The sequence below is a fragment of the Leptopilina boulardi genome, unplaced genomic scaffold (genome assembly GCF_019393585.1).
Source record: "Leptopilina boulardi isolate dan_hultmark-lab unplaced genomic scaffold, ZJU_Lbou_2.1 LbouV2_59, whole genome shotgun sequence".
NCBI lineage: Eukaryota > Metazoa > Arthropoda > Insecta > Hymenoptera > Figitidae > Leptopilina > Leptopilina boulardi.
In genome coordinates, this window is record NW_026138004.1 from 90,205 (window position 1) to 100,830 (window position 10,626).

General features: G+C 20.3%; 1 protein-coding gene across 3 annotated transcripts; it reads left to right on the plus strand.

Moving 5' to 3' along the window:
- Positions 1-434: 434 nt before the first annotated feature.
- On the plus strand, positions 435-9,154 carry LOC127290298 (uncharacterized). 3 transcript variants are annotated; one of them, XM_051318788.1, is made up of 5 exons: positions 436-642; positions 1,824-1,897; positions 4,557-4,730; positions 7,934-8,255; positions 8,529-9,154. In XM_051318788.1, the coding sequence occupies exons 3-5, from the start codon at positions 4,562-4,564 to the stop codon at positions 8,653-8,655; spliced, it is 618 nt and encodes a 205-aa protein (XP_051174745.1). In that variant the 5' UTR covers positions 436-642; positions 1,824-1,897; positions 4,557-4,561; the 3' UTR covers positions 8,656-9,154. The 3 variants fall into 3 exon arrangements, with proteins under 3 accessions (XP_051174746.1, XP_051174745.1, XP_051174747.1); XM_051318790.1 differs by having other exon boundaries at positions 447-642; positions 7,934-8,260; positions 8,529-9,152; XM_051318789.1 differs by lacking the exon at positions 1,824-1,897 and having other exon boundaries at positions 435-642.
- Positions 9,155-10,626: the final 1,472 nt, after the last annotated feature.

Consider the following 10,626-nt stretch of genomic DNA (forward strand, 5'->3'; position numbering starts at 1 on the left):
TACATAATATTTAGTAATTTATTTATTTTTATATGATTATAAAAATTTTATAATATTTCCTAAACTAAATGTTTACTAAAAAATGACTAAAAATTTAAATTAAATTTAATTTAAATAAATTAATATTCACTTATTTAAATTAGTTAACAAATTCTTACTAATTAAAATTTAGAGTAAAAAAAAAATTTTTTATTAAAATAATTTTAATTAACCATTTTGTATATATCTAGGTAAAAATATTTTAGGGGTATTTTACCTAAAATGTAAGTAATTTTTTAATATGCTTTTGTAAATAAAAAAAAATTTTTTTTCATTGTTATCAGAAAAATTGATAAACACAGAATAAATGGGGTTGTTTAGGATTGTCATGGGACGAATCAAAAGGGTGTCTCTTGGTAGCTTGTGGGTGGTTGGGTGGGACTATATAAACCATTCTCGGTTCACAGGACTCCACAGTCTTCTCTTCGTATCTGTTGCGTGCCCCTTTTCCTATTTATTACACAGTGTTTCAAAAAAAAGAAAAAAAAAAAAAAAATTACCACCTCCCCCTAATCACTCCCTCAAAAAAAAAGTTGTACAACGCAAAACATTTTTACTTGTACAAAAAAAAGTGTATACAATATTATTCCAATTAGTTAAAAGGTACATTACCTTTCTACAATATATATTTTTAAATTTTTCCTTTTTCATATTTTTTTTCCTTTTATTACAAAATTTTTTACTCTAATAAGAAAAAAATTTTCTCTATATTCGTTTTTGTTTTTGATTATTTTTTTAAAACTTTCAAAATTTTCAACAAGTATTTCATATATATATTTTTTTTTTGCAATAAAAATTCTTTTCCTTCTGATTTTTTTTCAAAATTTTATTTTTTTTTTATTGCAATAAAAATTTTTTCTTCATACATAAATTTTGAAATATTTTTCAGACACAAAATTTTTAAGCTAATTTTATTTCATTCAATTATTATTTAGGTAATATTCTTCTTAAAAAGTATATTTAATGAGAATTTAATGATTATCTCAAAAATATTTTAAAAAAATGTGAAATATATTTCTTAATTTAATAAATAATTAATTCGGATTAATTATTAAAAATTTATTTTAAAGGATTTTGCGAAGGCTTAAAGTTTTAACAAATTTTCTTTGATTTAATTATTATTTTGGTAATATTCTTATTAAAAGTTAAATTAATGAGAATTTAATGATTATATATCTAAAAATTTGTGAAATATATTTTCAACTTATTAAAGATTTAGATTAATTATTAAATACTTATATTTATATAAAAAAAGTAAAAAAAATTTAATTAATATTTAGATTTTTTATTGTTTTCCAAATTAAAGATATTCAAAATTATAATATATAAGAGCATATAATTTAATATAACGTTACATAATGATAATAAAATTTTTTTAGTTATAAACTTTTTATCTTAATGAAAATTTTAAAAATTCAAAATAATGTAAGACAGAATCAAAGAGAAATTTTTGAAAAAATAATGAATTGTAAAGTGAAAATGAAAATTACTAATGAAAAAAAAAATTAATTATTTATTAATAAAAATAATATTATTATTAACAATAATTTGATTGGTTTTTAATAAATTAAAATTTTTATGTTTATCAACAAATTTTCTATGAAATTTATATAATGAATTTTTTAAAAATCAGAAAAATATTAATCAGCATAAATGAAAGAAATAAATACTTATTTAATATAACAAGAAAAAAAAAATACTGCGATGAATTTATAGTGCGAAAAAAAATTGTAACACTAAGTCAAAAAAAAGAAACGCGCAATTTAGAGTTTTTCCACTTGCAGATTTCATTTTGTTAACCTGGGATCTTTTGGAGTGCAAAAAAATTTTTTTTAACCTTATGGATTTTTAAAATAAGGTTAGTGTATCGTTAAATTTATATTTTTTAATTTTTAAAGAATTTTTAAAGAATCTTACGATTATTATTGATAATTTTTTTTTTAAGATCTACGCAGGATTAGTAATTTTTTTTTACACCCAGAGAAATTTTTTACTCGCATCAAATATTAAATGTACTTGAATTGAATATAAATTATATATTTGACTCAGAACTAAAAAAATATTTTTTTTTTGAAATATGTAAATGACTAATTTGAAGCAAATAAAATTTAGGTTGAACCAAGTAAAATTTTTATTTGAACAAAAAAAATATTTATTTGAACAAAATAAAATTTACTTGAATCAAGAAAAATTTGTATTTGATCAAAAAAATATTTATTTGAACCAAATAAAATTTTTATTTCAACGAAATAAAATTTATTTAAACCAATTAACAATTTTTTTTTAAAGAAAATATAATTTATTTAGTTTTGGGAAAAAATTGAAAGTTTTCTCTGAGTGTAATTTTATAAAATTTTAATATCGGTAATAAAATAGAAATTAATTAGTAATTAATATTAAAATATTTAAAAAATGATAATTGAACAAATTTTTGAAATAAAATTAAATTTTCTGTGACTTTAATCAAAAATGAATTATTTGATAGTGAATTGTATTTATTTTTTTTCATTGTGAAAAGTTATAAAAGTGCATTGACATCACCGCAGTATGGATGTATTAAAAAAGTATATTCGTTCATTTATTACATATTGGCATTGTTACTTCAATCACTTAAAAGTCGTTTTTTTCGACTATATATATATGTCAAGGCTGACATTATAAAGAAATTGTTAAAGAATATTATATACTCTTTTTCAAACTTAATTACAAATTCCTTGCTTTGTTAGAAATTTTCAATAGTTCCTTGCAGTATAACTTTATATAATTCTTGTAAATTAATTTAAGAAATGCATTGAATCGATCAACTTTTGCGTAAGGTTAATTAAATATCTTTTGTATCAATTAACACGAGACAAAATAAATATATGCTAATATAAATTCATAATTATTATAGAAAATAGTAAATAAATTAAAAAATTCAAAATCATTAAGGATATTTATAATTAAGAAATAATATCTTTTGTGTCAATAAACAAGAGATAAAATAAACAAATTGTAATATATAAATTCATACAGATAAAATAGTAAAATAAATTTTTTAAAAATTAAAAAATTTTAAGAAAACAAATAATATTTATTAAATATATTTTGAAATTTAAGGAATTCAAAAAAATAATGATTATTTTTTAATTTCACATTGAAATATTTATATTTATTTGTTTCAAATAAATTTTATTAGATTCAATAATAATTATTTAAGTCTCAGTGATAAATATTATTTTTTTATACACTGAAAAAAAAATTTATTTGGTTTAAATACTCGATTACTTGACTATTATCAACTAAATATTTATTTGTATCAAATAATTATTATTTGAGATAATTAAATGGTATTTGTTTCAAATACAGAAATTATTGGTTCAAATACAATTTATTTAATTCAAATAAAAATTATTTGGTTCAAGTAAATATTTATTCGATAATAGCCAAGTAATCGAATATTTGAATCAAATAAATTTTTTTTTCAGTGTATATAAATCAAATAAATTATATTTTGTTGAAAATAAAAAATTACTCGTGAATATAAAAAATTCGGTTGATTTTAAAATATAGTTTTTATATAAAATAATTTAATAAATATCAAAATTTTATTAGAAATTAATTTAAAGTTCTGTTTCTCAATAAATAAGCTTTGTAATGTATGAAACTTTTCTTCAACATAGCCACAGGTGTTGTTTTAAAGTTAGAAGTTTACATTTTTTAGAATAAAACAAAACTTTTAAATACTATCATAATTTTGTACCTAATTTATATTTTTTTTTATATAAACTATGTATACAATATAATATATATAAATCATTATTTCTAATTAGTTTAAAATTTCTCAATAAGAAAAACAAAAAAAAAATATAATTTTTTCGAAAAAATGTTTATTCATTAATTTTTTATTTTCTTCTTCTTCTTCTTCATTTATTTATTTATTTTTAATTAAACTGTATTTATTTAACAACTATTTTTTTTATATTTGTCCTCATAGCTATAACTATTTTTTTGTTTCAAATATAAAATAATTTTATTTGATACAATTTATAAAATTTGTTGCAAATAAAATTTCTATTTGAACCGAATAAAATATCTCTAACAGAAAAAAAATTTTGTTTGAAAAATAAAATAAAAAATTTATTTAATACAAATAAAATGTATTTAAAAGTAAAAATGTATTTCAGACGAATAGAAATTTATTTGAAACGAATAAAATTTATTTAAAACAAATAAAATTTATTGCAAATAAATAAAAAAAAATTTTTCAAAGAAAAACATTTATTTAAAGAAAATAAAATTTTATTTAAACAAATAAATATTTATTTACCTCTGAGATAAAAATATATTTGTTTCATTGAAAATTTTTATATTATATAATATATATATATGTATTTTTATTGTAACATAAAAAACGGTTCTATTTTATATAAAATGTACACATTTTTTTTTGTTTTTTTTTTAAAAAAACAACACTGATATCCATGTTAGAAAAAATTTATTCCATTTTTTATTATATAGAATTTATCTTGTTGCAGATAAAATGTTGTCTAGCAGTAGAAAATTTCGACTTGCGTCAGCCACATTAGGCTTCAGTAGTATAGAATTGATGATATGGCTTTGGATCAGCTGCAACTTTGTTACTTTGGCTTTTTCGCAAAACAATTTTTACACAAGTGGTCGATATGGCAAAAGAGAAGAAAGCGCTGCTCGTATGTAATTTTCAAAATTCTTTCTTATTTTATTTCAACAGTTTTTTGAAAATATTTTTAACCAGAACAATTTTTAAATTATTATTAATAAATTATTATTATAAATTTTTTTTTTTTTGATTTTTAGTTAAATTTATATTAAATTAATTATTTACAATATTATTTTATTCTAATTTGTATATATATATATAGAAAATAAATTTTTTCAATTTTTTAAAAAGATATTAAAAATAGTAATAAGTTAAAAAAAATTAGTAAGTAAAAGAAGGCGTGAGTTACTAAAAAAAAGGAAATTAGAAACCATTGACAAAGTTGAAACACACTATTTATAGTATATGTTTTTGGTATAAATGAAAAAAAAAAATTTAATTTTTCCCCCACGCAAAAAAGAAAAATTGCAGTTTGCGCATTTATTCTTTGACTTTAGCCACGTTTTGTCTTAACAAAACAATATAATAAAAAGGGACACACTAATTACATTAGTGTATTTTCATGACTCTTTAATTAAGATATAGGTCATTGGTCGCTTTGTGTCAAATACCAAAGTGGTTTAAATAGCTACAATTAAATCTCGTTTCTGGTTCTATGTTACACGATATTTTGTTGTTCTAATCATGTTCTCAGCTCCCGGAAATTCGAAGCCAAAATGCTTTTTGCATGACTAATTATATTAGGAGAGTAATCTTTATTTATATATATATATATATATATATATATATATATATATATATTTATTATAGTTACTTATATAATTAAGTTATTTAGTAATTCATTGACGCGCGTGTGTGTGTGTATTTCCACGCCATTAACTTTATTTTCAATTTTAAATTACAACTTTTTCTTATTTATTAATTTTTTTAATTTCTTATTCAAATTAATTGCATTTTTAATGAAATAATGAATGAAAATAATGAAATTAAAAAAAAAATTTTTTGTTTAAATAAAATAACTTAAATAATTTAAAAACAATAACAAATTTTCCTTTTTCAATTTTGTAAATAATATTAGGGTAACGGGTATAGTTACTGACACTCGGGGCATACTTTCAAATTTAAATGACATTTTATCAGAATTTATTAAAGATTGTAACATTGTAAAATTGATAATTTTACAATTTACGAATATAAATTTGATTTTGGCATATTAATTATTTATTTTGATCAATTTTTAATTTCTTTTTTTAAATTTTCTAAATTCATAATTTATTCTGGTCTGATTTACTTAAATGATTTCACAAAAATTCGAGATAAAGATACACATTTTTTTAAAATAAATAATCCCTTTTTTTAAATTTTATGTAATTCCGTTTGAGTCAAAGAAATATGAAGATTTCAAGATTCAAGAAAATTATTCTATTTATAATTAACCTTATTCATTTGATTGTTGGACTCTATGATTGTACCCAAGAAAATATTGGATTATTATGAATTTTATTACAACAATTTCAAAATTTATTCAATCTTGGAAAGTTTCGTCATATACTTTTGAGCTATCGCTCGAAACTCTTAATATTGCTGCGTGGAAGACAAAGCCCATTTAATTTGTTTAACTCATCAAAATTATATAAATCTGGATTTAAGAATGTTCTTTGTAGTCTCAGTTATAATGTTTGTATATATGTCAAGAAAAATTATATTGTAGGAGCGTTATGACGATTTAACAACTGGCATCAAACTAAATTAATAATTTATTTAATTTAAAGAAGAGTATCCAACATTTCCTTTTGCTTTCGATTCATTTAATTTCATCATCATTCAAGAGAAGAAGATTTTTATTATTAATCAACAAAATAATTACGAATTTATGTCGGGATTCATTTGTTAACATTCGTTTTTCATTTTTTTGGTTAAAAACAAATTTTCCTTAGAGATTGATAAACAAGATTATTTTTTCATTCTAAAAAAGTGAAATCATTGATTAAAGTCAAAATTTATATATTTTTGAATATTAATGTAATAATAATTAATTTTGTGATTATTGTATTTATGGATCAATTCATAATTAATTCAAAAAGAAAATGACTATAGAAGCCAATTTGAAATTTATTTGAAAATTTTCAGAAATAATTTAAAAACAAATATTTTAAAAATAAGTAAAATTTGTTCCAATCAGCATTCATCGGATTTGTTATGGTAAATTTGGTTAATTTCACTAAAAATAATCTTTCTAAATTTTTCTTCTATTTTGGACTATATTTAAAATCAAAATTTAAAATGTTTTAATTTAAATTATAATTCAATCCTATTTTTGTGTGTGTCTTATCTCGAATATAGAATCCTTATTCTTTATAGAATAAGTTTTATTTAATTTAGTTGCATTAAAATTGTTAACCTCAAAAATCAAATATTAAAATCATTTTTTTATATAAATTAAATGGTTTATTTTCTTTAAATAATTAAAAGAAACGAATCACCCCCTCTACTATTATCCATCCAAGGGATTGAGCTACCAATTATTATTTCCGGAAGAAAATTAATTTGATTCTATTTTCAATTTGTGATTATTTTAGTCTATTTTTAAAATTTGGCCTTAATATATCGAATAACATTTTCAAGAAAAGTGTTCAATGATTGATCAAATTCAAATATGTTGAAGGGGCTGTCGGACCCGGAGTAAATGTTATTGTATATGTTTCACAGAGTTTTAGAATTGGTATAGTTTTACCAAGATTCCCAGTGTAAAATTGTGTTTTGTAGAGAATAAAATTGAGGAACAGAAATAAGTATTCTTTGATTTTCTAAATCAGGTGTCGTTCACAAATTACAATTACTGAAATAAAACGAGAAATGCTATCTGATTCTGAATACGTAAAATAGGTTAGGTACTTGGTTACCACATTCAGGCGCATACTTTGCCACTCAACTGCTTCTTGCACTAAGAGATGGCGCCACATTAGCTTCTATTATTACATTCTTTTGCGGGAAATAATGAACAGTTTAGCACACTTTAAACACGTAAATAAAGTTGGCTATTATTTCAAAAATTGGGGGAAAAAATTTCTATTATTTGTTCAAAATAAAATTAGGAGAATATTAAGAAAAGAGTTTTTCAATCGATTAAAAAAAAAATTTTCGTTTATTATCAAATTAAATTGATTTTTGAACTAATTTAATTAAATGGAAAAATATTTAGGAGAAAATTAATCGTACAATTTTTTAATTAAATGACGTTAATGGAATTTTTTTTTTAATTTAATAATTTAGCTGTAGGTGAAGTGTTCCTGGCAGGTAGCAGATATGGAAGAAGTGGAATGATGGGCATGAAAAATTCACGTACCGGGCCAAAAGTCTCGGACATGGCACCTAGGGTCGACCGTTTCTATACCGGAAGTCGTTATGGGAAAAGGGCCCATATGCAATTGTATAATGCCGCATCGTTGAAGGAATTTGAAGAAGCTCTCAATTATTTAGATCGTGTACAACATATGAAACGAGAGGACAGAATAAAATACGACAAAAATAATGAAAACAATGAAGATGCGGACAAACAAGAAGATGAGCAGAATCCTCTGGTTCTTTGTGAAATGTTTAGTAAGCGTGACATACTCTAATTTTTTTTTTTTTTTTTTTTTTTTGCAAAAAAAAGAAATAATATTTCTTTTGTAAAATATTTTCTTTTTTAAAAAAACATTATATTTTTGTTTCACCCACTTTTATATGAAATTAAATAATAATTAAATAATTTTCAAAGCAGACGTTATTTTTTAAAAATATTTTTTGTAAAATATCTATTAAAAAATATTTATTTAAAAATAAAAAATGTCTTTTTTAAGTAATGTAATTTTTTTTTTTTTTGCAGATACGAGTCGCTGCTAATAAAAAAGACATTTCCATTGGCTTTGCAAAAAGGAGTGTATTGTCCTTTTCTCGATCCTCCGTTTCAAATCAAGAACATCTTTAGCATCAAATACACCAGTAAATCATAAAAATCATTTTCAATAAAAAAAAAAGTAAATTATAACTTCTCGACATAATTGTTCAAAAAAAAAAAATATTATTTCAAATTAAAATACTCTCTCATTCAATAATGAATTTTTTTTTTAATTTTAAAATCATCAACATTATTGTTATAGCATCAGATATAAATCATCGAGAAAAAAGTGAAAAATAAGTTTTCTTTTCGTTGAAATATTATTACTCGCACACCAGAAAAAGAGATATATATATGTCTTTGTCATTGTCAATTATAATTAATTAAAATAGAAATTAGAAAATTATAAATTTATTATAAATTACATAAAACATGAATCATAAAATAAAATAAAATTAAAAAAAAAAACAAATAAATACTATTATAAAGTAGTGTTCGGAGGAACAAAGGAAATTGAACATTAATTATAGTGCAATTACAAATGTTATAATTTCTATTATATAGAGTTTATTGGCCTGTTTATATAATAAAAGACAATTTGTTGAGAAAAAGAAATTAATTTCTATATATATATATATATAAATGTGGAAAATGAAAACCAAAAATAATTGATCAATATATTATGGAAAAATAAATTTTCTTTCTGCGAGATTGATTATTATTTTATTAATTATTGGGATCTATAGAAAAAAAGAAAACTTATGACTAATATACAACAAAAATTAAATTTCTTTTAAACTACAAAAAAAATCAAAAATAATTGTATATATTTCTAAATATATTCATTATTCAAGTGTGTCCATACATAAATGTTATTAAAAAATAAAAAGGAAACGTAATTTTAATGAAAAAAAAAAAATGATTATATTTAAGAAAATTTAATTATTATAATTATATATTTTAATTGTTATGGTTAGTTTATAATTATAGCTATATATAATTAATAAAAAAATTTAAAATTCCTGAATCCTCGAAAATAAAATAAAAATTACAGACAATTACAAAAAATACAAAAAAAAATGTTTGGTCATCGTTTTGGAAAACAAATTTTTAATCAAAAATTTTATCATCAAAATTTTATTAAAAATTTTAATTGGTATGAAAAATTTTATCTACTTTGAATTGGTGACTCACTTTTTGCTTTTTAATTAGTAAAATTTAACTAATTAATAGTAAAACAAAATTTTACTTTCGAATTAGTAAAATTTAACTAATTCAAATGCAAAAAGTGAGTCACTAATTCAAATTAGTTAAAAGTTTTATTTAAATTTAGAGAGTATATAAATATATATATATATTAAGATCGACAATTAAAATTTTCCAAGTATAGGAAAAATAATTTTTATCATTTAAAATGTGGTTTTAATGAATTGCATTTAATACATGTATAATTTCTTTTTTTCTCATATTATATATACATAAGATTCCTAGAGAGCAACCAAAGGCTTCCTCGCAGAAATTCATGGTCCGTGAAATTATTTCCAGTTAACGTTCACCGCTTGACTTTTGCAATTTTATAATGCCTTTCGAGAAAAAAAAGAAGTTGAATTAATTTCACAATTTTTAATATAACTTTTCAATCGCGCGTTTGACTATCATATGCGAACAATAGTAACTTTTTTTTTTTTTTTTTAATTTTTCAGTATAATTTACAATTTATGGTACATTACGACAGACAGACAGACAGAAAAATGTGAATTTTTTGGAAAATCATAAATATTGTTTAAAGAGTAAAAAAAATTTTGATTCATTTGTTTTCGAATGTTTTTTTTTCCTACTCTCCTTTGAATTAGGTGCAAAAATTTTTTTTTTAAAATCCCAAATTTTGCCTCATATTTAAATTGGCAAATTTTTTTAACAGTATATTTATCATTCAATATTTTTGTCTATATATAGAACATTGAGAAAAATCCACAAGAAAAAGTTGATAATTTGGAAAGAGTTTCCATTTCGTGAATTCAAATTATAAAAACACGAATATAATTTACATTTTTCTGCTTGATTCAATTTTATATTTATAAAAGAT